Genomic DNA, 27,288 nt, shown 5'->3' with positions numbered 1-27,288 from the left:
AAGTCATGATTTAATTTCACATTGGAATGCAGCCTGAAATACTGTTTGCATTTTTATCTGTTCTGTAAATCTTTTTGTTTAGTGTCTCCCCAGCCTCCTATCCTACTCCTAATGTATAGCTCTTTTATTTAAGTTTGTATTTAAGAGAATTTTCTCCACAAGTAGCATTAGTTTCTGCTTGGTGGAGGGATTGAAAGAGTTTTCTGTTTCACTGCAACACTCTTCAAATATTTAGGTTTTAAATACAAATATTATGTGGATTTAGACTTGCCACTCTTCTGTGGCAATATTCAGAAGAATGAATACATTGTTGGAGATCAATGTTGCCGTATTGATTTATAAAACCTGAAAGCCCAGGCCATTCTAAACAAGTTCAATGAGGTTCTTCATTATAGTTCTTCTATTTAACAAGTTTCCTGTATGTACAAGTTTTACAATTTGGCATATGATATTTTAATTGGCAAAGTAGATTGCAGGTGGGCATGCAGCACTAGATTGTTTCTGAAACTCAGTAAACAGATTTAACCTCTTTAACTTTTACATGCTCAAATTTTACAGATATGAAGCAAAGCTATGTCTTCTGTTTTGGAAGTGATAAAATGCAGCTTCTTGAAGTGTTTCACTTTCCTCAAGAGAAATCTGTTCTCTTCAAGTGCTCTTGTTTTTCTTCTGTAGCTTTTTTTCTATTTAGTGAGTTCAAATGCCTTTTTCATTGATGACTCGACAGTGGATCTGCTGCTTTCAGCTAAATAGTGGTATGCATAATTCTTTCCTCATTCTAAATTGAGAGCTTGATGGCCAGTTGAACCTGCCATTTTATCTCACTCCAAAAAAGTTAAAAAGACTTTGTTTTATTTGTAGGTCTAAATATACTTATACCTGCTTTTTAGTGGTGTACCTTTTTAAAACACCCTTGATAGCTCCCAGTGGAAAGTAGATGTCAGCTCTCTTGAGATAGTTTCACTTTCGAGTATTAAAAAAAGACACTTAGTTTAATTCATCCTGAGATTCTCGAGCGTTAGAGAGAAGGATGTTAAACCCTATTTTTAAACCTGAAGATTTTTTTCTGATACGTTCTGAAAACCTGCTCTGGTGTGAGTTTTCTGGCTGGAGCATATCGCAGCTCTTGCAGAAGAGAGGTAGTTGAAAACTTCAGGAGTTTCTGGAACAAAGGCTAGGTGTTTGAAATTGTCGGCAATTGTTCTGACTCACCTCCCTCCACTCTGAATGAACAGAATGCTTCCTTTGGTTCCAGGAAATGCTGAACAAAAGAACTATTTTGATCCATGGACAGTACCATTACTGTGGCAGAAAGCCAGGCAGTGCTTTCATATTGAATAAATTGCTCTTTTCACAACAGAAAAGAAACATGCTCCCTAGAGTCAATAAGTTGATGCAAACTTTTGTTCATATGTGAAAGCATGAAGATAATGAAGTTTGTGTGTGTAGGCTTGGGCTTTCTTCACTGATAATAATAAAGAGCTATTTGTAATAACTTTGAAATATAACTTGGGGAGGAGAGGGGAAAAAATAATTACCAGGTACGTGTTCCACATTTTAAGGAAAAAAAAAAATACTGCCAAAGTTAAATGGCTTACACAGAGTGGTATGAGCATGGTGTTTGAGAGACAAAAAATGACTGCTTGAGTTGTTCTTGAGTTTTATGTTTTTATGCAACAAATAACCTACAAATTTTTGTCTGAAGCATACAGGAAGCTTTAATAAGATGCTTATTTGAGTAATTGTTTAAAGTGCAAGCTGTCTTGGGACTTGTTTCCTGAAAGAACTGAAATTTGTTTCTTTCTGTAATATGGGAAATGTGTATTTGACATAATTGACAAAAATGACACTTAAATATGGAGGTTTTGGGATAAGGGATGGCAATGAAGCATTACGCATTGAAAGAGGGAGAGACAGTAAAATTGTTGAAATGTTATTTCTGTTTCATAATAATTTTGCTTTTTTGTTTGTAAAGAAGCTCATTGTTTTAACAAGAAGAGGAATAGCTATTCTATATTACCTCAGACTCTCTAGTTGGAGTGCTCTGTTTTGTTTTTTTTTCTTTTTTCTCTTAGATCATTTATAGTTTTGATTCAGTTAACACCCCCCGTCACCCCTGAAAAAAAAGTTCTGTTTGTGTGCATGAATGTTGAAGTGTCCAGATAGAGAACTTCAGGTTGCATGCAGTCTGAAGCCTTGTGCCTTCTGCCTGGAATTAAAGGAAAAAAAAAAAGTTTGATCTGTGTTTTATTTTGAGTTGATACTGGTGCATATCTTGCGTTGTGTATTTCTGTGCAGAATTTTTTCTTTTATTATATGAATTGATTTGTGCAAGTATGAATGCAGAACGACTTACAAGCAGATGCTGGTTGCTAGTTTGTGTAGCCTGGAAGAGGACGTTGCAGTTCAAGCATCCTGTGGATTTGTCAGTGAAAGGCAGAAGCTTAATCATAGTGAATTGCAGTTCATAATGTAATAAAAATGTGATGAGGGTAAGAAGGGATTTGTAGACAAAAGGAGCATAAGCATTTCCAGCTATAGGTTAGACGCTTATTCTGACTGTTGGATGTTTTCCTTTAATTGAAGACCTACTAATGTCAGGGTAATGGCAGTGTCCTGACATAAATGCAGCATAATGTATTTAAATAATTATTATATTCCTGGTAATATGACACAGGTTATACAAAAGTGCAATTTTATTTACACTTATTTTACATCTGAATGACTGAGCAACCAGATGATCTACCTGGAAAATAACTGTAATTTAATGGGGTTGGGAAATAGGACTTTTTTATATAAATTATCTGTGTCCTTGGTTGAGATGCTGCTTTGATTTTTTTTTTTTTTTTTTAAGGTCAGGGGGAATAAATCTTTGAAGATTTACATGGAAAAATCATGGAAAAATCATGGAAAAATGCATAGGATAATGTTTTTTCTTTTTTTTTTAAACAATACTTTGGCTTTTGGTTACAGGCTTCTGTGCTTCCTTCAGAAGAGTACAAAAGTATTTTGGCCACTGCTCATTCTAGTGAAATGTTGTAATTGATTTCCCATGCTTGATAACTTTAACTTCTTGTGTTTCAGAGCTGTGAAAATTATCTGAAGTAGAATGGAAGCTTCAGTAATATTACCCATTCTGAAGAAAAAATTGGCTTTTCTTTCAGGTACAGTTTCTGTTTTCCTCAGTTGGTTCCTCCCTGCATAATTTGGATGGGATTTTTAGGTTGTTACTTGTATTTGCTGCATGTATTTAACAGAAATATATTGTTGGTTAGCACTTTGTCATATTTCAAAAAGATCTCTGAAACTTTTAATCTAGTAGCCAAGCTATTGCTGTTGGCATTTAGCACTTGTTTTTGCTGTAGCCTGTAACTCAACCCACAAAGTTGATGCCATGAAGTTTCAGTTCATATATAAAAGAATGGTGATTTAGCAGAGATCCAAGAATAATACCTTCTGGGTTTCTTAAAGTGGTTTTAGAAATAGAGTGAATATTTTCAGGATTTTCTGTAGAAAATTTTTCTTTCCTTTTCATCCCTGTCTTTTCTCCAACATGGGAATGGATGGAGGCGGAATTAGCCATGCACTGCAACATTTTGATTATTGCCAAGCAGTTAATTCGGGCAAGGCTGGAATTATCATTGTATTTATTAAAACTTCCTGAATCTTGGGTTGAAGGTAACTTTCTCTTCTCCCAATACTGGAGAAAAACAAAAGGGAATACTTCAAATGATAAGTGACATTCTCTTGCTGAAGTCACTGCTGTCATAGGTAGATGTGTTAGTTCTTGGTGATTGACTGTCTCTAGGGTAGGTAGAGAACTTGCAGAACACTTCTCAGTTTCACAAATTGACAAGTGTTCCCATAAATAAATACTCTTCTGGTTTAGTTTATTTTAGGTAGTCTAGCCTGCTCCAGTTACTTGAAGTGAAATCTGTGCCTTTTGTTAATAGAATTTGTTTTGCTTTGAATTTGACTGCTGTCCCCAGCAATTGCAAATCAAACAATGCCTGTTTAAAAACCAAACAAAACCCAAAACTCAGCTTACATTAAAGACTGGGACAGTGGGCAATTTCTTCCGCAGTAACAGCAGATGCATAGTATGTTGGTTCAGCATTATACCACAAGGGGAAGTTCTCATTAACTAGAGTCCATTTTCAGTTTGCTGTTAAAGCTGCCTGATCCATTTCGAAATATAGATGTCCTTAGTGGGAAGTAATTTATTGAGTGGCAGTTTAAATGCTAGGAACCTTTTTGAACCTACATACTTCTAAGTAGGTTTGACCTTTTGGGAATTGTGTAGTATTAATTGATCCTTTAATTTAAGGAATGGTAAAGATTCAGGCAGCAATTCTTTTAAGTGTTCTTCAGTGTAAGTAAAGGAACCTGGCAGTGAAATCAGTTCATCACGTCTCTTTAAAGCAATTTTGTTCCATATAGTTTCATAAATAAAACATATTAATGATTAAAAGCAAATACTCAGAAAATCATATTTTAGGAAAATGTTCTGCAGTGTTTATGTGTTGAAGTCTCTTGTCATTTTTGAGTTAAATTGGTACAAATAATGTTGGCCTTGCCTTCTTTTTCTGGAAGCAAAACAGAGTGGTTTCTAATGGAGCAGTGTCTCCTCAAATTTGGCATCCACGGCTGTGTAGCTTCCATGTTGGTAGGACATTATAAATATCAGGGGGGAAACAAGGCAAGCTACTGACCTGGCAAAAAACCGGAACCATGACTTTGGTGCAAAATGAATTAAAAGTATCTTTTTTGTGATGCTAAAAAAGATTCTGTGTCTAGTATCTTGCGTGAAAGGGCTTCAAGTGCCAGTTCTAAACTTTCATTAGTTAAACCCTGTTTAACACTTGAGTCTTTAAAGTTTGTATAAACAAAACATGAACTACTATTAATAGTTAATGACTTCTGTGGGGGTTGGTGTTTGTCTCATAAACCCAGAAGTAACTTTGAATAAAACTAGTCTCTTCCAGTTATGAATCAGCTATGGTAAGACTACCTTGCTATAAATGCAAGAAGAAAACATGTTTTTCTGCAAACCTTTCCTTCCCCAGCAATGTATATATTAATTAAAATGAATAACTTTAATGCTTCACTCATGAGTTCATGGGTAGAGGGGGAGAGGGAGCATCAGGTGCAATTCTTAGAATACATTATCCAGTACAGTTCTGAGCTGCTGCCATGGCTCATGCAGTTTTGGACCCTGGAAGTTGGTTCGAGGCAAGCCTTCTACTGTTCCCTGTAGAAATACATTCATAACCTCTTGTATTCTTACTTTTCCTATCACAGGCTCACTCAGTTTGATCACAAAGTTCTGTCTAGTCTGTGTGTTCAATCTTCGTTGATACTTGTGGCAGTGTTTTCTTGCTTCTCTGCTCCAGTAGTTTTTCATAGTTCCTCCATTTTATAACGTGTAACCCATTTTTGATCTTGGCTGTTGCAAATTTTGTTTTCAATGAATTTATTTTCGATATTCCTAAAAACTGCTACCCTCCCGTCTCTGAGGATTTCCTTGTGCATAAGGAAAGACCAAACGATGCATGAACACTTAAGGAATGGCTTTCTTATTTTAATGTTTTATTCGTGTTGAGAGATGGTAGCTAACAAGCTACCGTTGAATCAGTATGGCTTCTGAAGTATTTTTGTACATCTGCAAACTTCCCATTTTCTTTTTTTTTTTTGATTTAATGTGCACTCACTAAGCAATGTAGCAAGTAGGGAGAAATTATTTTTTCACCCCAAGTGTACAGATGGGAACAAATGTCCATTTTTTAAAGCATTGAGGTGTTTTTCCTTCCTTTTTTCTCTTGCTTCCCCACTCCAATTTTCAGGCTTTCTGACATTCAGAAACAGGGAAGGGTAGACAATCTGTAAATAACTGTTGCTTTAAACTGTGACTCCCTCTTAGTTTCTGCAGCAAGGATCTATAATTTGTCCTTTCTCATATAGCACCACTCTTCAATTCTTCTGTTTAGAAATATAGCTATTAAAAAGTGCATTGGTGTTTTCCAGCAACAATTCTTCCCTAAAAAAAGAGAAAGGGAGGGTAACACAACTATTGCAATGGACCACTTAAAGCCATAGGTCCTTTATGAGGAGGTGGAAAATATGTGTGTATCGGTAGATCTTTAATACTCTTTGGGGAGGTCGCACAGCTTTGGAAACAAGGAAAAAACTTACTGCAATTAAGATGCCAACATGTGTTGTGTAAACAAACAGCGTTTTTTTTCATTATCCTGCTGGCATCTCTAATGGATGGGGGGAATTCTTACCAAATTATGTCAATGTATGCCTCTGCAAGCATTACTGTGTTGGGCTCATGCACTTTGTCTTATTTCTGCACAGCTGTTACTATTCTGTAAAAAGTTCCTACTGATTACATAGAACTTCAGTTCTAGCGATGTTAAGTAACTTTATGAAGCAAAAGCGTGATTTAATGACTTTACCCATGTGAATAACACACTTAAATTGAGAATAAAGGTGTTCTTTCTCAGGTTATGGAAATCTACTTTGCTTCTTTTTCGGCCCAAATAAAGCTCAGATTATCTTTGTACAGTTCTAAACTGTGGAGAAAATGGTTTAGTAACTGCCTCCTACATGTACTTAAATGGCTCTTTTTTTAATAGAATAGCTAATATGTTAAAACTTATTCTAAAAAATAGTACTGAATAAAATTGAAAAGGCTTTCAGCCTTAGTTTAAAAAAAAAAATACTCAAGGATTAAAAAAACCACCCCCAAACATTAAGACGACTGAAGTTGTGGCTTAATAAGCTATACACTCAAGCACTGTATCCTTCTGGAGTATGTTTGTATTCATTAATGTTCTTCCCTTCATGTGCAAATTCCCTTCCCCACTTCTCAGACTTCCCCTCCTGTTTCCCCCACCAAAAAAAAAACCCCAAAATACTTGATTGGGTTTTGAGATTAAGATTCCTCTTCTTTTTGCTGGTTATGGACATTAAAAGATTCAAGGGCAGAGAGGGGAAAAAAAAAAAAGGAGCTAAGTTGGCTTGCTCAAAATGGTAAATACATGAACTAGATGAGTTGCTCCAAATTAAGTGGAAAGATCTGTCACAGCTACTTTTCCACTTTTGCTTTATCCTCTGAATGAGTTAACAGCCATTTAGGGCAAATGTTTTGGTTTCAAGGCATTCTGCCTTCAAAAGATCGCGGTGGTGCCCCTGTACTTGGAGATGTGGTGATAACCGAAGTCAGCTGCATACCTGACTTGTTCACCCTACAGCACTTGCTGATTGACTCTTTCGGGGAGCTGTGCCAGCGTTTATTTTTTCATGCCATCTTGTTGTATTCAGTGGATTTGGCTTCAATTCCAATTTAAGCTATGAGTAAGGACCTAGTCCAAATCCATCTTGAAAACTGCTTCATACCTGTGTGACTCAAAAGTCAACCTTTTAGAAGAAAGACCAGAAGAGAGAACTTAAGCTTTCTTTAAAGATTTTTTTTTTTTGTTAAACTGTGTCTTTCCAGAGACCTTCTTGAGAGCCTGTAGTCAAAAACAGCCCAAACCACAGTTGTAGAACAGTCTACTTAAACGCAGCACATCAGTGTCACCTAACACTTGATCTTACTAGATCTTGTAACGGATGTATAAATGTGAGGCCAGCTCTTTCAATATTTTTGTGGCTGATGCTGTTTGTATAACTTGTACTAGAAGGGTTTGAAAATGCATATGAACATTAAAGCAACTAGTTGGAAATATTTATCTTAATTGTGAGGTGACTGTTATGTGTTTGTAAGTAGGTCTGGAAATCTTAACGCGTTTGAACTACCAGTTTAGAGTAGGTGCCATGGGCAGCCTGTGTGGTACAAGACGCTCCTTTGCATAGTCAATGGTTCTAGGAGGTGGTGTGTTCTGGCTGGAGCTGCTGGGTGCATGCTCACCTTGGAAGCTTACCAGGTTTCTCACACGCTGGTAGGGTAGAATGTCTAGGAGATACTTTTTAACATTGTAATCTAGATATGCAAAAATAATGCATCTGGAAAACTTGATTTGTGTTGTTTATGTTGAAAGTACTTAGATGAAAGACTACGATAGCTACAGGTGTGGTCTATGCTCTGAAGCCTGGGTGATACCTTAAATACTAATGTGGTGAATGAATCCTCACAACTGAGAGGTGAAATGTCAGTTGTGATTTTCACAGCAACTTTAAAGATTACTTTTGTGATGTATTTTGAGACCACATAACTACAAAGTATTTCTTTTACCTTAAAGCCATCATACTACAGTTCTAATCATTCTTTCCCCCTGAAATAGGAGGGAAGGACAGAAGAAGTGGCCTCATCCTGACCATTCCATTATGCCTTGAACAGACAAGTATGGACGAGCTGAGTGTCACACTAGACTACCTTCTAAGTATCCCAAGGTGATTTCAAAGGCATTCTGTTCAGGCTGCCTTCTTTTTCAGTGGTGGAAGGGATCTTTTTATTTTTATTTGCTTTTCAATACCCAATGAATTTTACATAAATGTTTGTTTAAAATGTGATAACTGTCTGACTTAGAAACATACATCCCAATAAAGTAAGGGATATCTACTAAGGCTTGCATATGTGCTTTTATTCTGTATATCTGGCTTTGGGTTTTTTGTCTTATGTATTTCCTCACTCCTTTCTTGGGATATCTTTGGTAATTTCTTTTTAATGACAATGCACTTAAATTACTATGTAAATTAATAAGCCATTCTAGTGAAACTCCTAAGCTTGCACAGGTAGTGTTGCCCAAAGTAGTAAAAAAGCTTCCTTCTCTTTCTTTCTTTGCTATGTGCCTAACCTTTGTTGCTTGTAGTGCTTAAGTGTGCAGTGAGTTTAAAAACATATGAAGTCTTACTGAAGTTAATGAGCAATTTAAATGTTTAACGTTAAGATACTGCTTAAGTCTGCTGAGTGACTTGAGTATCCTGACATCCAGACCTTGCTGTAAAATCATTGTTGATTAAGTTCTGTGCATGTAACCCTGCAAGCTTATAGTGACAGTACTTGGTCCTAGCTTGGTTGACTGCATTTTTTTCTGAAGATCCAGAGATCAATCTTTATTGTAGCTTTGTTTTGTTCTCTAGTGCCACTGATCTAAAAAGAAAATAAAGCCTCTCAAATAAATGCTTACTTTTGTATCCCTTTAAATTCCTCTTCTGGAAACAGAGTAACAATGGTATAACTAAAGACTGTTTAGTGTACTTATTACAACCTATAAATGTTTTTAAAACATAATTAAATGATCCAATTTTTTTTGTAGTTAAGACTGTTTAAAGAAATTCTGATTGAGGAGGGAGAATCAAAGAATAAATTCAGATTGCTTACAAGTAAAACGTCAATAGGTATATAAGTATATTGCACAACACTTTAGTTGTGGAAGTTTTAGGGTTTTTCAAACAGCTTGTTGTCTTTTGTAAAGTGATGAAAATCCCAAACGATCATCCATGCAAGTCATCTCATTGACTTAAGGACTTGGCTGTATTTATGGAACAGATGCAGGCATTGTTCTTCTAGCAAGCATTAATTATTCCACAGTCTCATCCTGGTGTATGTGTTTACATATATTAATGTAAAAATAACTGTCTGAAAATTTAACCAAAGTACTCGTTGTACTCCGTACAAACTGGGAAATCTGTTGGAAAGTAAAGTTCAATGTTCCCACATCAAATGTTCTGTTTGTCAGTTGTGGAAAAAATGAACTCTCTTTTATGGTGGGAGTGTGGAAAAATCATTGTCGTTTTTGTTTGCATGTTGCTTTTTAGTGGGAAATGCAAACTTTTTGGCGTAAGGCTTGCCTTTTTTGTTCTGGAAAGACTTGCTGAACAGTGTTTGAAAAATGGAGGGGTGTGGGGAGGGATGTTGTCCCAAACCCAGATAGCTGTCCAAGAAACATTTATGTTACTTTTTTCCCCAAGTTCTATGTGTAAGGTAACCTAATATGTTTAACTTTTAATTCAGTTGTGCATGACATATGTTGTAACTATAACAGTATGGAAATATGCATTCTAGCATTGATGGATAGCTGTGTCCAAAATTTGAGAGGCATGACTGTTCATTGTGTCTTGGTTAAAATTTCTTTGGGGTGTATGTGGGGGGAATATCTGTGTCTAAAGCTTTCCTAAAACATCAGACAACTTATTTTTAGTGGTTAAGTGTACTGTTATGCCTTTCTTTGACGCTATTTAAAATTCTTGGATTCTGAAGAGGGCTTGTCAGAATCCAAGAAAAATAAAAGTAGCAATATTATGCTATTGCCTGTGCATACTAAAGTTTGCTTCCTTTGTTGTGTTCTCTGTATTGTGGCTCAAATCGCCATGTGTGTGGTGGATTTTTTTTATTTTAACTTTTATAGAAACATTTGTGTTTGTGTTGGCTGAATTTTTCAGAAGTGGTAGCTCACTTTTCAATTTGGTTGTTTGAGAGTTTTGGTTTTTAATAGGTTTAGCAGTAGAGAAGAGCAGATGCTGATAGTGCTAGATTCCAGTGAGCCTACAGAAGCCATGACTCAAGATGCTATAGTAACACTATTCATATTCTTAAAAGTAGTAGTAATGTGCCATTTGAGTTCATTCTGATTAAACATTGCATGCATAAAGCCTGAATGTTCAGAGTGCTTGCAGAAAAATCATGTGTGTGATCTTAGAGGTTCCTTTGTGAAAGGAACATCTAAAAGTATGTATGGATTGGCAGCCAACTTTATAATTTTTTCCTAAATAGACTAGTAAGTTGTCTTTTTTCCCTTTTTTAAAATTCCAGGATAAATTGTCTTCCAGCCCTACCTGATGAAGTTCAGCTTAAACGTGAAATGACAGTTAAATTTCTTGGTGTGAAACGTAATGCTTACTCTTACATGCAGGTTTCTTTGGTTTTTTGTAAGCTAAGGAGATCACAGAAACAGCTTTGTCTTGTAATTGCAGATTTGGGTGCTAAGGTTTACACAATGCTTTTCTACCTCATGTAAATGTCATGGGTTTTAGCTACTTACAACTATGCCAAAAAATTTCAACCTGAGACATGATATCTAATCTGGTAAGTAATGCTAAAATTATGAGCTCACTTCCATGTCCTCTTCTGGCTGCTGTGCTTACCAACTGTTGGTGATATCCAGAAGTTGCTGCCACATTGAAGACTGCCCAGCTGTTGTTGTGAGCACCTTGTTGCCAGCTTCAGGTAGAAATGAGCTGGAAAGGTCTCTGGGAATGCACAGAGTGAGGAAAGTGTTCACTGTTTGCTCCCATTTGGTATGTCAGCAGAAGTACCTTTTGAATTTTTGGCTTTGCAGCTAACTTTTCAGCAGGTTTTTTGTAGCATACACAGACTCAAACCTCATTAGAAGAAAGAGAGATTATGCCAGTCTAAAATACTTTCTTGTAGATCCATATGCAAAGCCCCTGTCCCTGTAAAGGCTTTTTGCGCACTGCAATTTCTAGTCTGTCTGTTCAGGAAAAAAATGTAAGCATGTTTAGATGGCTTCCTGCTTGGACATGCATCAAGTGATGTGTAGCTGTATCCTCAAATCTGTGCCAATTCACAAAACTGACATCCCTTTGTCTGTCTTAAGAAACTGTAAATCAGCCTATCCTTTCTGAGGATTTTGTGAAGTTCATGGTTATAAAATTTTATCAGAGTTGCTAAAGTTTAAATACATGCATGTATTATGAAATACACTTCAGTGTTACTGAAAAATTGTAATTTGGAATAGCTGTTAATATGCTTGAGCATTAAAATTGGAAGTTCTTACTCAATGAGTAACCTTAAGGCTTGTAAGACAGTATTTTTATAAGTAAAATCATGTTTCATTTTACTTTTTGTTAGAGTTGAAATCCAAAGTCATTGACATGACACGTGTTCCTGAATTTTATTTTTTAAGTATTTTTCTTCTTTTAGTGAGAAGTGTAAAGCTAGAGGATTTACTGTGATAGTGGATGGCAGAAAATCTCAATGGAACGTGGTAAAGACAGTTGTGTTGATGCTACAGGTAAATAAATTTTTATATGTTCATAGTTGACTGATTAGTTTTATAGATGTAAAGGCAATAGCTGTGGTGTTATAGAGACAACAATTTCTTTATTGAGAAATCGACAATTTATGGCCTTTTAAAATCACAAAATGTGGTTCTGTGACAGAGTTCTGTGCAGGAAGAAACAATCTGAAAAGTGGATGATACACCTCACTCAAGTGAGGGACAAATTCATTACATGCTGAGACACACAGTTGTAGACCTCTTCCTAAAACAGAGTTTTAGTTTAAAAAAAAAAAAATACAGAAATATATTCCTGGCATCATTAACTGTGAGTAGCAGGAATGTCTGCAGGGCAACAGTTCACACCGGTAGTGCCGCTGAGCAGGTTCTGATGCAGTATTGCAGTACTACTTGGTTTCCGTTGGAATTGGCTATAGTTGATTTTGTTGTGTATAGTAGTCCCAATTACAAGTTATATTCTGGATGCTGTACAGAGTAGGAGAAGAAAAAAAAAGGGCCAATTACCAATGAAAGAAGTTCATAACAATTTATTATTTTAGCTTTTCAGAACTGTGGGGTTACAATAAAGTCTTATTTCTGCGGAACAGCGTAGGTTGTTTTCTGTTCTTGGTGGTCAAAGAAGATGCAAGATAGAGTACTCCAGATAGATTCGAGAACTTGGACTACTGCCTTTCTTACTACACAGATGACTTCTCTTTATCAGAGCGGTTTTCCTCTCAGACATAGGTGAACCCTCAGAAAGTGTGTCAAATACAAATAATTGCATTTTATTGTCCTGCTGTCTCACTGCCGCTCCTGGGTTTTTAAGTCTGTTTGAAGGTGTCTTCACCTATTCTTTGACTAAGGTGGCATTCCTATTACTAGAGTTATAGTGATTGGCTCCACTATGTTCTGATGATGATCTTGACCGAGCTTTCACTTCAGCTAATGTGCAGTTGTGACGTTTAGTGGGAACTTAAGCTAGTGGGGAAGGTAGCTATTTGCCCATGCTCAGAAGCCTGCAGAAACATAAGCTGTACATCTGTATCTATAATTTGAGAAGGAAGCAATAAAGATGATTTTCCTATGTAAACTAATCACTTGGTCAGAGCACTTGAGATTCTCTCTGCTTGGACAACATGTAGTTCTCAAAGGTGCTGGCTGGTCATCAAACAGACACTTCCATGTTAAAATTGTCTACTTTCTAAATAGTTTTTGCATATTTATTAAAATGGTGTGAGAATGAAATACCTGGTTTTGTCCATGCTATGATTTCTGAGTTGGATGTACTTAACTTTTTCAGAATTATATTTTTATAAATAAAAGGAGGTATTTGAAGAGAAATCCCATGGATTGTGTCGCCTTTATCAGTGCTGTGATTATCTAACTGTTGCTTATTGCTGTAGTTGACTTGGGAGTAATCAAGAGTCTCTGTTCCTTGATCTACTTTCAATGTCACAACATAAAATCAACTTGGTAGATGAAATTACTGGTTTAGTCTGAGGAATGTTTTCCTGGTAATAGTTCTATGAATTAATAGGATGAAGTGTTAATATTAAGCCCTTTCATTCTAGTCTAAGCAATAGGTACTAGAGAGGTATAGGATATAATAGTGACGTGATTTAATAACAAAGTATACAACTCTCTTCTAACTTTGATTACTGTTTTATTCTACATAACAAATGACACTGTTGGAGAGCTTTGTCCTTAACTTTTTTTTTTAAGAAATGCTATAAGTAAAATTAAGTCTAGCCAATAATTCATGCTTTTCTATACTGATGTAGCATGGACTAATGGTTAGGCCTCAGGGCTGATAGTAAAGAAGCTAGATTTTCTTTTCAGTTCTGACACGATTTTGTTATGAAATTTAGTGCACTCTACTACAAAGCAGGATGGAGCCAACGTGATATAGATGCAACAGACTTAGTTTAATTTCTGTCTGTAAATTTTAAGTTCTTGAATAGATGATGACATGTAAGTGGAATTCAGTTCTGTGGTAAATGAAGGTTTAATCTTGAATATTTTCTTCATTTGTTTTGCAGAATGTTGTTCCAGCTGAGGTGTCACTTGTTTGTGTAGTAAAGCCAGATGAATTTTGGGATAAGAAGGTTACGCATTTCTGTTTTTGGAAAGAGAAGGACAGACTGGGCTTTGAGGTATGTAGAACTTTTGTCCACTTCAGTCAAAAATGACATTTCTGGTATTTTATTTCTAGAATAATCGGATTAAAATCAATGTTTCTGAGAATAGTTATATTCCAGATGCTTTGTGGATATCCTTAACAAACCACTGTGGCCTTTTAACTTTTTCCTCCTTTAATAGGAATATTAAATTAAGTAGGTCTCAAATTATAAATGTGTGGCATTTAATTTCTCAGCTCAGCAAGAGGATAAAGCTGTTTGAGATATATATTGTGGATGTTTTGAGTAAGAAACTGTTGTACAGGGTTCAGTGTGAATTTTTTTCATGACTTCTGTAATAAACTGTAGAGATACATGTTGTATGGTGTCACTAAATCAGTAGTAGCCATTTTGAAGAACATCTTGTTGCTGTTGCATGCATCTTTTCTCATTTTTTGAGTTGTTAGTAGCAAAGGTTATAGGTACCTTCAGTTTGCTGAATATAAGCTGATACTGTTCTCAGCTAGTGAGGCAGATTGTGTACAAGAGATTACACACTAATATTAGCAGTTCCATTCTTTTATCTTTTTGGGAGGTTAATGGAAACCTTAATTTTTCCTATTTTTAAAAAACTATGTGTATCATCAATCTTTCCAATAATTTTTGAAGCTGATCTTGTTTGAACTACAAGAGGCTTGCAGTGCTCACCATACTAAAATGTTTACTTGTTTTGTACAACAACGCTCTTAGAGAGCATCTTTTTTGTGAAGGAGATTGAATAGAAAAGCATTTTGCAGCCTTGTCCTATGCTGTGTAATTCTTTCTGAAGGTAAGATTTTAACGTTCTTGAATATTCCTGTAGAAAACTTAGTTCAGGGAAAATGGGAATTGGAAGGTGGCAGCTGAAAGGTTATGTAACTGCTAAATAATATAAACCTAAAGACTCTGTCATCTGGATATAATACCAGTAATGCATATGAATATTGTCAAGTCCTGCATCTGACTTTACCTGGAATAGGTGGTTTCATTTTTAAAAAACAGTTCCTGCATGTGAAAATGCTCGGAAGGAGTGTGGGGGTAAGGGGTAAGATTCCTATTGTCAATCAAATGACCAAACCTGTTTCGTGGTTTTTTTTTTAACCTGCTTTAAGATTCCTTTTATTATGTTACTTCATTTGTTTTTGTACTCTGCTTTAGAGCCTTGTAAGTAAGGAAATCCTGCACATTTGCATTCAGGTTCTTTATATGACACATGAAGATCCTATTTTCTTTCTGAGTAGTTCTTTAAAGACAGATTTGAAAAGTAGCTGAAGTTCAACAGAACAATCCAAAGAATCTCTGAACAGCCACTTGTGTGTTTGAAGTCTGCAGCCAGCAAGATATTCACTAATAAAGGTAGTGAAGTGCCTGAGATTTTGCTGCTGGAAGTGGTTCCAACTGTGATAATCTTGTGACTTGCATTACAGTTAAACTGTCTTGGGTTTCACAGATGCCTGCCTGTCCCTTCACCCGAATCCCTTGAGGGGACTGGCAAGGGGGTGTGGTCGAAGTATTTTTCCATCTTGAAGTTCAGCATGTAGCAGCTCATTCATAGCTTCTTTGGACACAAACATACTCATGTTTTTGATTACCTTTATATAAACTAGCCTATTGTTTGGAGCACATCCACGATGAGAATTAAGAGAGACTGAACCAACCATCTGTACTCAAAAAGATGATTTAAGAGCTTGTGTTTAGAAAGTGACTTATGTTTGCAATATTCAGTCTCTCACAGATGCTTTTAGGACATATGTTAAACACCAGAGTCCAGAGAGTGGCAGTAATAAAGGTGACCTGAAATTTTGATCTAAAATTTTCTTAAATTAATAGTTCTGAAGTTTTAGGAAAAAGAAAATAATTGAGGTATATGTTTGCATGAAATGCATCTTTAATATCAAAATATGTCAATTGTAAGAAAAGTAGTCAGTGATGTATCATTTTACAGGAAAAATAATCATAGCATTAAAATACAGCAGTTGTTTCCTAGGCAGGAGGAAAGCTTCTTATTTGTTCCCTAATGCCTCCTTGTATCTTGGCTTGATGCATGGGCAGATCAGAAGTTTGTATGAGTAGAGGACAATAATAGGTAATTGCTGAATTCTCATTTTGGTTGATAGGTGTTTGCTCTTGAGTTTCCCTTCCACCTGATCTAGAAACACTGAAACAGAGTGAGACTGCTTGCTTGCACGAGGGGCTACCATCAGCTTTGGGGCAGTTGTCATCTAACTGAAGTTGGATAATGAGCATCTGTGGTATAAAGTTGATATAGATGTTTCTAGAGAGACTGTGTGATACAATCCTAGCTCATGGCTTTTCCATGCTTCTTGCACTTTCTTGGGTTTTGGGGGGTTTTTTGGTGTGTTTTTTTTCTGAGCAATAACTCGTATTCTTTAATGGCATTCTTCATTAAAGGACAGAGAAAGCTGAGGGAACAATAGAAAAATCTTGTGCTTTCCCAGATAAAGAAGAATAGCCCTTGGTGTTAAGCAAGCCTTTGTTTTTCACCATTCATTAACTCTTGGTTATCTGTTTACTTGATTGTGATGAGGAAAACTGGCTCAGCAAAAATGACCCACCTTCTCTGTGCTCCAAATAATATTTGTGTTAGAGACAGTAGTATGTCTTTGTTTTATTGCTGGTATGAGTGCAGAGCACTGATAAGGCTCTGGAAGCCTCTAACTCATGCACATATCTACAGCTGCATAATTGTCTATTACTGGCAGTAAAAACAAAGCAACGCCCAACTTGTGTTTGGGATCATGGGTTAGATTTGCATAACTATTAGGAAAATCCAAGATTGCTTTTGCACCAATGAAATAAATATCTAAAAATTTAAATGAAGGTTTGATATCTTTTTATTCACTTGAGAGTGTAATCTAATTTTATTTGAAGTAAGTACTATGTGACTGATTTCCAGTTTCTAATGGGGCATCACCTCTATGTCCTATTTCCTGCCACCTGGTCTGTTTTTAATACCTTGCTTAATATTGCCATATGAAGGCATTAATCACAATGCCTTCCTTTCTGTTCAAAGGCAGAGATCCTCTGCTTCAGAGTGAGATGTGGTGGTGATGAGTTGCAAAGTGCTGAAAGTAAATGTGGGAATGAGATCAAAAGGCTACTGGGTGGATAAGTATAAAGAGGTGGGCTGATTCAGCTGAGTAGAAGCGCATATCCTTATTCCTGGTTAGTATTAGTGTTGGTTTTGGACCTGTCTCAGGTCAATTCCCATTCATCCTCCATCAGAGCTTGCCTCTGTACCTTTATTCCTCCCTAAAATATTTATTTATTCCTCCCTAAAATATTTATTAGCAACCGGTTCACGTGTTCATTGCAGCAGTTTTTTCTGGTCCTGTGCCCATGCTTCATAACAGGAGAGTTGTCTTAATTGTTCCAAGGGTGTCTTTTCAGCTGACATGTTGCATATGTTACACTGTAATACTGAATACTGTTAATGTTTTTAATTGAATGAAGAACAAGGTTTGAATATAAAAATTTCTAACTGTGTTTTGGTGGGTTGGGAGATGTTGCTTTTTGCTTTTTTAACAACGTATTCTACATGGTGATGTGAAACAAATCACGCTGTTAGTAGCTGTAGTTGTGTTGCATTTGATTGTGAGCTTTTCATGTGAAGATAACTAGGATAACTGGAGGAAAATTGTGCCATAAAAGTAGAAGAAATGTGCAAGTTTGTACACAATGCAAAGTTACCTATGGACTGGTAGGGGTTTTTTTGTGTATGCCATTTATTATTTAAGGGACTGGGAGGAAAAATAATTTCTGAGCCTGGTTTAGAGATTAGATTACTGCTTTGAAAATCAGTTTGTTGAAAGCAGGGAGGAAGAAAGTGTGCTTGCTGTTCTTATCCTTGTGGAAATCTTGGAGCAAAATTTAAAAGTTCACTTAGGATTGTGAGGTAAGAAATCCAGGGTTTTTAAAAGAAGAAAAAAAGAGAAAGGAAAAAAAGGTGGTAAACTACTGTGAACAAGTTGAAAAAATCAGAGTATGTAGCAAAAGGATCCTGATAGTTCTCAAGTCCAAAGTCTGAGTAGTTCTAAATGATTCACACTTGCACTGTAGCAGCTAACAACTCTAAGTCTCTAGTAACAGTGTCAGAAATTTCTTATGATCGTGTATCAGCAGAATTTGCTCTGGAAGAATCTCAGGTCTCTATTGTCAAGTCATCAATATACAGAGTAGTACAGAAACCTAAAAATCACATATTTCTGCAAATTTCCTGCATATCAATCTGTTTATGGTCCGTATACTTGCATATCATAATTGCTCTGAAAGAAATATTAGCTAGCTGACTTGTCTTTTTCCATGTTACGTAGCTGAAAAATAGCTTGTAATTTGTTTGAAAGTGTAGGAATGTTTAAGAAAAAACTGAAAAGGCTAAATCCAGTGTGATTAATCCACATTTTTTCATATAAATCCCCAATTCAAGTAAAGAAACTCCTGTCTAAGTCAGTGGTACATACCTAAGTAGGTATATACCTTCTCTAGACTATTGGTCTTTATTTTGAAAATGATTAAATGCCTGTTATGTGGTTATAACAATCCTTAATGTTACAAAATACAGAAATGCCCACCACAAACATTTTTATATGTGCTTTTTTTGGTGCTGTCACCGAAATCGGGAATAAACCTCGTAACACCAATGTAGTGTTAAAAGGCAGGCATTCTTATTCACGGCGCCGGGAACACGGGGGATAGCTCCTCCTAAATCGTGTTCGCTCGATCAGTTCAAAAATCAAACATTTATAGGCAAGATTAATACATATTCATCAAGTGTCCATACAATGATTGGTTAAGTATTCCTCGCCTACCATGTAAATGACCATGCATGCTCACTATAATTTCTTGGGATTTTACTTCCTTAATCTTTTGAGTCGGAGGGTTTCTTGAGTGGGTGGTCTCTGAGTCGGTGGTCGCGATCTCCCCCTGCCGGAATTACCTTTCCTTCTAAGTTCATTTAAACTTGGCAACACTAAATAGATCTTCACGGGCTGTCGGTCCAATATGCAATCATTCACCCCACAGTCCTTTGTTTTAAGACAAGACTATAGAATGAATAATTACCCACCCACCGGACCGTAGAACTGACCAAGGTGTTCCTTCTTTCTGACTACTTGTTGTTAGAACAAAACATAATACCATGATCACAATGTTACACTTAACTCCTTGACAATTAAATCAGGATGGGAAGGGTTAGGTGGGTTCTCGAGCAGCATTGCTGGTGCATAATGTTCTTATAGTTACAACTTGCTATAAATTCACAAACCTATTTTCTAACCCTATTTTATTTTAATTCTCTACCACCTTGGTTACATTTCCCCCCTTTGGAAGTTTTGAAATAATTTCTTTTCAATACTTCCATTACAAATTAATTTCCTTATTAATATTCAATCACTTTATTGTATGATGGTAGGAGCATTATTAGTTAGTCCATTTAAATTTTGGTGTTTTGTAGTCAATGCAAGTGTAATTCTGCTATCAATGGTAGCTCTTTTTGTAAATTCCTTTTTCAAACAATGATAAATGAATAATATTCCCAAAGATATTATTAATAATAATAACACAGTACCAATTAAGGACTTAACCCAAGAACTCAAGTTTCATCCCAATCCACTGAAAATTTTATCAAACCAATTTTCTTGCATGTCTTGTTGTGTTTCCTGAGTATCCTTTTCTATTTTTCTTAATAAGTCCAAATCATATTCAACATCCTGGGTAACATTTGGGATATGTATGCAACAATGATCTATCCTATCCCTCAGGTATCCACAAACTCCATGTTCTTTTAGTAAGAGCATATCTAGAGCCATCCTATTTTGTAGGGTCATCTTCAAAGTGGCTTGTAACTGTAAATTTAGTTGTTTAAATCCTTTCCTCGTTATTTTGGCTAATCTTTTCACTTGACCTGTCAACTTATATAACCAATCTCTATTCCTGTAAGTTACCAGGGGAGTCAATAAGGATTCTAAGGCTCATCCAAGTTTCACTCCTGTCGAGGGTTCATTCCAATCGTCATCATCAATTTGTGATCTTTTTGTCCATATTAACTTTAAATTTTCAGAATCTCCCCTAAAGGGAGCTTTCTTTCAGATTGGACATAATGTTGGCATTCCTAAAGTAATTTTTTTACTTTCCCGTCCATTGGTAAATGGGTGGTCCAAGTTCCATTACTCATTGCCCAAACTAAATGTCCTGGGTTCTGAACTGTAGATCTTCTACAACTAAATATTGATCCCTTTCTAATTTTTTATACATTAGTCAAATTTAAATCGTTCTTGAGTCCTTTGCACCAATACCCATATTTCAATGCAGCTGCTAAGGGAGGGATTTCTTGAACTGCTCTATAAACTGTATTGCAATTACATATCTTTTTACAATTCCACCAGGGTACTATATCCTCCTTTTCCTTGGATGTGGTTCTCCTGTCATTAACTGATGGGAAAACTGTAAAGACTGTTCCGTCCCAGGCAAAACACCATAAAGTATTAGCCATATATTGAAATTGAGATAAAATATCCATAGACCACACTGAATCCCATGCAACCTCTGCCTCTCACTTAGTTTGATTTTCACAATTATGGACTACATGTCCAGCTTCCTCAGGATCGTGTACAGGGAGGCCTCTGCTTATTTCTTTGCATAATTGTTCATCCCTTGTGCTTACTGTGCTCAAATTTGTTGTTAAGATTCCCCACGGAATTGATTCACCTACTGCTCTTGGAATTGGAAGACATGCGGTTATTTGGGTTACATTTTGTAAATTTGTAAATTCTTTTATCAATCTTACCATTAAATTTTCTCCTGGAGTTCTCCTTGGAATGTATATTAGCTGCTCTGCTTCACTCTCCCTTCCAAATGATCTATTATCATCCCAAACAATGCTCCCAACATCATCAGTTTCCAAATCAAAACCCATTTTCCCATATTTTCCAATGATAATTCCTTAAACATGTTTTAAAGTCAACTTTACAGTCTCTGAATCCCTATTGATGACCTTCCATGACGGGGCTTTCTTCACTCGGGTGTAGTGTATCCCCGGTTCCACTCCTCCAACCTTGATTGCAGTAGAAGTTGTTAACAGTACCTGGAATGGTCCCCTCCACTTTTCCTGCAGTGGTTCAGAGTTCCAAGTTTAAAGATCACCTGGCTGATACTGATGTACAGGCGTATCCAAGGCAAGTGACCTAGTCAGCACAATATATCTCCAAAGTGCTCCAAGGACTTTTCCTAAAGAAATTAGATACACTTTCAAATCAGTTTCCCCAGCTACCTTCATATCCCCTGGGATTAAAGGAGTCTGGTACAGTTTACCATACAGGACTTCATATGGATTTATACCGTCTCTTGATCTTGATTGGATCCTGATTCTCAAGAGAGCTAGTGGTAAAGCCTGTGGCCACTTCAAAGATGTTTCCTGACAAATTTTACTTATTTGTCTTTTCAACATTTGATTCAATCTCTCAATTTTTCCACTCAATTGTGGCCTCCAAGGGGTATATAAGTCCCATTTTATACCCAAAATTTTACTGATCTGTTGAGCTACATCTGCCACAAAGTGTGGTCCTCTGTCAGAAGACATTCCCAATGGCATTCCAAATCTTGGTATTATTTCCTTCAACAACACTTTAACTACCTCTCTAGCTTTGTTGGTGCAGGAAGGGAAGGCCTCTGGCCATTCAGAAAATGTATCAATTAGTACTAATAAATACCTGTATCCATTTTGACTGGGTAACTCAGAGAAATCAATTTGCCAGTAATCTCCTGAAGAATTTCCGTGTTTTATCATTCCTAGAGGTGGCCTCTTTTGGTTCATGGGGTTATTTTTAAGGCAGATCGGACATCTAGCTATTATTGATTTAACTATTCCTGTCATTCCTACACATACTACGGATGTTTTTAAACTTGAAACCATAGCATCTACTCCCCAATGTGTTTGTTCATGTTTTTCCTTTGCGAGTTATGTCATAATTTGCAGGGTTACTATCACCTGTTTTTCTGATGTCACCCACCATCCCTCTGCATTTTGTGATGCTTCTAATTGTTTTGCTAATTGCTTATCCAATTTTTTTTGTACTTCGGTTTCAAATATAATAATTTTGTTTATTTTACTGGTACTAGTGCAAGGATACCTCATTCTGTGGCCTCTTTTGCAGCTTTGTCTGCCAATCAATTACCTACATTTACAGCCATCTGACCAAACTGATGAGCTTTACAATGCATTACCGCCACTTCTTTCGGTCTCTGCACAACTTTCAGGAGTTGGAGAATTTCTTCTTTATACTTTTATTGGTGTTCCTTGGGCTGACAGCAGTCCCCTTTCTTGCCAGAGGGCTCCATGAGCATGGATCACACCAAATGCATATTTAGAATCAGTCCAAATATTTACCCTTTTTCCTTCTGCTATTTGCAGAGCCCGCCTTAATGCCACCAATTCTGCTTTCTGTGCTGAGGTACTTACAGGTAGTGTCCTTGATTTCCAATACCTCAGAGGTGGTGACGACAGCATATCCAGCCATTCGTTTTCCTTCTCGTACGAAACTGCTTCCATCTGTGTATAACTCCAGATCAGGCTTTTCCAGAGGTTCATCTCTCAGGTCTGGTCTACTGGAATAAACTTGTTCAATAGTTAACAAACAGTCATGTTCTAAATTTCCTGTTGGATTCTCTGTTGACAAAAATATTGCTGGATTAACAATTGGTGTGGTTTTCAATTCCACATCATCTTGTTCCAATAGGACAACCTGATACTTCAGCATTCTGCTGGGGGATAGCCAGTGACCCCCCTTTTGCTCTAGAACAGTTATTACTATATGCGGTACGTACACCACCATCTTTTGACCCATGGTCAATTTTTGAGCTTCTTGGATCAGCAATACTGTTGCTGCCACAGCGCGTAAACATCCTGGCCATCCTTTACTCACGTTGTCAAGTTGTTTAGAGAAGTACCTCACTGGTCGTCTCCAGGGTCCCAGCCGTTGCGTCAGCACTCCAAGAGCCAGATGTTGCCTTTCATGTGCAAACAACTCAAAAGGTTTGGTCACATCAGGTAATCCCAGAGCAGGTGCCATCATTAATGTCTTTTTCAGTTCTTTGAATGATTTCTAACATTGAGGTGTCCAAGTCAGATACTGATCCTTGGATTCCTTTAAAGCCTCATACGGTGGCTTTACATACAATCCATAATCCAAAATTCAAAGTCAGCACCACCCAATCATTCCCAGAAAAGTTCTCAATTCTTTCAGGCTACTTGGTTCAGGAATTTGATGGATAACTTCTTTTCTTTCATTTCCCAGTTGTCTCTGTCCTTGGGATATTTCAAATCCCAAATAAATTACTGTTTCTTTTCCTATTTGGGCCTTATTTCTGGAGACTCTATATTCTCCTTGGCCTAGAAATTTAGTAAACTGATAGCAGAACACTTCCCTTTTGGTCCTGTCTCTTCCATATCTCTAATTCCTTGGCCAATTGATTCTCAAATATCATAGGGCTATTTTTGAATCCTTGTGGAAGTACAGTCCATATCAATTGGGTCTTTCGTCCTGTGGCCAGACTTTCCCACTCAAAAGCAAATATATTTTGGCTGCCTATATCTAGAAGTATGCAGAAGAAGGCATCCTTTAAGTCTAGTACAGTAAACCATTTATGTTCCTCTTTCAAAGAAGTCAGTAAAATATATGGAGTAGCCACTACTGGGTGTATATCTTGGACTATCTGATTTGTAACTCTTAAATCCTGAACCAATCGGTATTCCTTACCTCCGGATTTCCTTACTGGTAATATGGGAGTGTTATATTCTGATTCATACTCTACCAATAGTCCATAATCTAAAAATTTTGTAATCAACCTCTCTAATCCTTTTCGAGCCTCCCACTTAATAGGATATTGTTTTTGTCTTACCAGTTTGGCTCCAGGTTTTAAAATCACCTTTACCAGCTCTGCCAATTTAGATCATCCCAGAATTCCACTCGCCCAGACCAAAGGAATAAGTGCATTTTCCACTTCTTCTGGAATCTGTTCTTCCCTGTAGGAATCCTGTAACATAAACACTCTTGCCTCTATGGCTTTTGATTCTGGTATTAAAAATTTTATTTCTCCGTCTTTGAAAGTTATTTGTGCATCTAATTTACTCAATAGATCTCGTCCCAACAAAGACAGTGGACATTCAGGCATATACAGAAACTGGTGAGTTACCCATTGTTTTCCCAATTTAAACTTTAATGGCTCTAAAAATGGCCAATTTTCCTTCTGCCCTGTCGCACCAACAACATCTACTGATTTGTGACTAAATTTCCCTTTACATGTATACAATACTGAGTAAGTAGCTCCAGAAACTCTATTTCTTCATTCCCTAGCTTCAATGTAACCAGAGGTTCAGCTAGGGTTGATTGCCCCGGTCCCCTTCATAGTTCTTCATCCAGAGTCATTAATTTAATTGCCTGGAGAGCCGGATCTAATTCTCCTGCCTTAGGACATTCTCTTTTCCAGTGCCCACACTCCTTGCAAACAGCACATTGTTCTTCTGCTAATTGGGGCTTATTTTCCTTCTCTCTCCGATATTCATTCCTCGTCCTTTCCCTCTGTCTATCCTGTTATTCCCTGCCAAAACTGCTAGTAGCTTTCCACCCCTTCGGGCTTGCCTCACCTATTTTTCTTTTTCTCTATTGTTATATATAGCCTAAGCAATTTCAAACATTTTACCTTAGCCACCCTTTCGGGATCCTCCCGATAGGTACCTGCAGTCTCTTTCCATGATCTTAAATCAGTAATTGAAAAAGGAACTTTCACCACCACTGTTTCGAGTTCTCATCACATTTTCCCCTTTTTCACAATCTTTACCATGGGATCATACGGATGTATTCCACATGGTCTCTGCCATTCTGGATGATTTTGTAGTGTAAAGAACAAATCAATATAAGCCACTTCTTCCCATTTACCCTCCTTTTTACAAAACAACGTTAATTGCAAGATGGTGTTATATTGCAATGTCCCATTTTCTGACCATTTCTCCCCACTGTCCAATCTTGGACATACGTTGGCCACCAATGATTGCAATATTCAATTAATTGCTTCCGAGTCAGAGGATCACCTCCCAGATCTTTCCAATGCCTCAAAATACATCTCAAAGGTGGTTTTTTTTGTGGGATAGATCTTTTACTCGGAAATGTTCCCATCTTCCCAAGACTAGTGGGTGTGATTGTGCACTATCACAGGCACTAGTCGGAGGGACCCCTACTCTCCTCGAGGGTCCCTCTGGATCTTCTAGCCCCCTGCTAGAAATCCCCCAACCTCCTTACCTGGGCCCCTAGCCCAACCTTGCGAGGCTTTTGCCACGTCTTATAGGCAGGCATTCCTTGTGAGGGTCTCGTACCCTCACCCTTTCCAGAGGTACCTTTCAGCCCTACTCTGCGTAGCTTTTGCCGCGCCTTACGAGCGAGCTAGTGGGACTCGAACCCACGTTACTTCAATCCTTTAAAGAATGCCTTATTACCTTTCCAGGGGACTTGCTCAGAATTCTTCGGTCCGGGGATCAGAGGTTCTCCCCGAGAATCCCTCGGTGCCGGCTGGAGGTCCTGTGATCCCACGGATCCGTCGAGATTCACAAGCAGTGTCCCATCTGGGTCGCCAAAACTGTCACCGAAATCGGGAATAAACCTCGTAACACCAATGTAGTGTTAAAAGGCAGGCATTCTTTATTCACGGCGCCGGGAACACGGGGGATAGCTCCTCCTAAATCGTGTTCGCTCGATCAGTTCAAAAATCAAACATTTATAGGCAAGATTAATACATATTCATCAAGTGTCCATACAATGATTGGTTAAGTATTCCTCGCCTACCATGTAAATGACCATGCATGCTCACTATAATTTCTTGGGATTTTACTTCCTTAATCTTTTGAGTCGGAGGGTTTCTTGAGTGGGTGGTCTCTGAGTCGGTGGTCGCGATCTCCCCCTGCCGGAATTACCTTTCCTTCTAAGTTCATTTAAACTTGGCAACACTAAATAGATCTTCACGGGCTGTCGGTCCAATATGCAATCATTCACCCCACAGTCCTTTGTTTTAAGACAAGACTATAGAATGAATAATTACCCACCCACCGGACCGTAGAACTGACCAAGGTGTTCCTTCTTTCTGACTACTTGTTGTTAGAACAAAACATAATACCATGATCACAATGTTACACTTAACTCCTTGACAATTAAATCAGGATGGGAAGGGTTAGGTGGGTTCTCGAGCAGCATTGCTGGTGCATAATGTTCTTATAGTTACAACTTGCTATAAATTCACAAACCTATTTTCTAACCCTATTTTATTTTAATTCTCTACCACCTTGGTTACAGTGCCATTGAAAACACACTGTAGTGCAGAACTTCCCACTGTGTTACTACAAGAGGTTTTTATACTGTACTTGTTTTTTGAAATTAACTATTGTTACTACATGTATCTTAGCTCTTGGCATTCTATTTGTAAGGTAATTGTGGCACAATCATCCCCAATTTACCTTTTAAGAATAATGCTAATAAGCAGAGTATTGCTCGACAGAATGAAGAATGAATAACACTTTGTAGGATATTTTTAATTTTTGTATCACATCTTCCAGTCCAGTGTTTTAATACTGAGGCACCAAAATTTGTAGCTTTCATAGACTTTCCCAAAACTGCATATGGAAGCTCCAGTTTTTAATCAAACTTACGTTTATTTAAATGCATCTCTCTTCATCTAAATGTGTCTTTGCGGCTGTTTTAACACCAGAGGTGATGGGTGCCTTCTTTTAAAAACCTGGGCCGGATCCAGGAGTTGTCCCTGTGGAGCTGGAGTACATAAGCCTGCATTTATATCACGTTCGAAATTCGGTCCTAAACAAGGGTGCGTTGGAAAATAGTGGGTTGTGCGTGCCTATTTAGTTTCTTCTTCAGGACTGAAAAAAGACAGTGCTAATTATTATCATGGACCCCGGAGGGGAAGGTCAATGAGTGGGCAAAACCATGAGTGCTCAGAATGAAGGAGACAGTTACTTAGAGCGGAGTTGACAGTCTAGTGTATATCTAATTCTGCTAGCTGCTCTTGGGTTTCTAGCGTGCCAGATTTCTGTGTGATACTGTCCAGATAAATATTTAACTTGTGTTTCTTGGTGTAATGTTAAAGCA

General features: G+C 37.3%; 1 protein-coding gene across 1 annotated transcript in view; it reads left to right on the top strand.

The window, feature by feature from the left end:
- Positions 1-1,068: 1,068 nt before the first annotated feature.
- Positions 1,069-27,288, top strand: part of SESTD1 (SEC14 and spectrin domain containing 1) — a 53,778-nt gene continuing 27,558 nt past the window's right edge. The window contains exons 1-4 of the mRNA XM_082001410.1: positions 1,069-3,164; positions 8,289-8,397; positions 11,891-11,981; positions 14,009-14,122. Of these exons, the coding sequence (XP_081857536.1) occupies positions 3,110-3,164; positions 8,289-8,397; positions 11,891-11,981; positions 14,009-14,122 (369 nt within the window). The 5' untranslated portion in view covers positions 1,069-3,109. The remainder of the gene's footprint in view (positions 3,165-8,288; positions 8,398-11,890; positions 11,982-14,008; positions 14,123-27,288) is intronic.

The sequence above is a fragment of the Phaethon aethereus genome (assembly GCF_964289735.1).
Source record: "Phaethon aethereus genome assembly, chromosome: 6".
Lineage (NCBI taxonomy): Eukaryota > Metazoa > Chordata > Aves > Phaethontiformes > Phaethontidae > Phaethon > Phaethon aethereus.
Note: the sequence above shows the minus strand (reverse complement) of the source record. Positions and strands in the feature narration are given on the sequence as shown.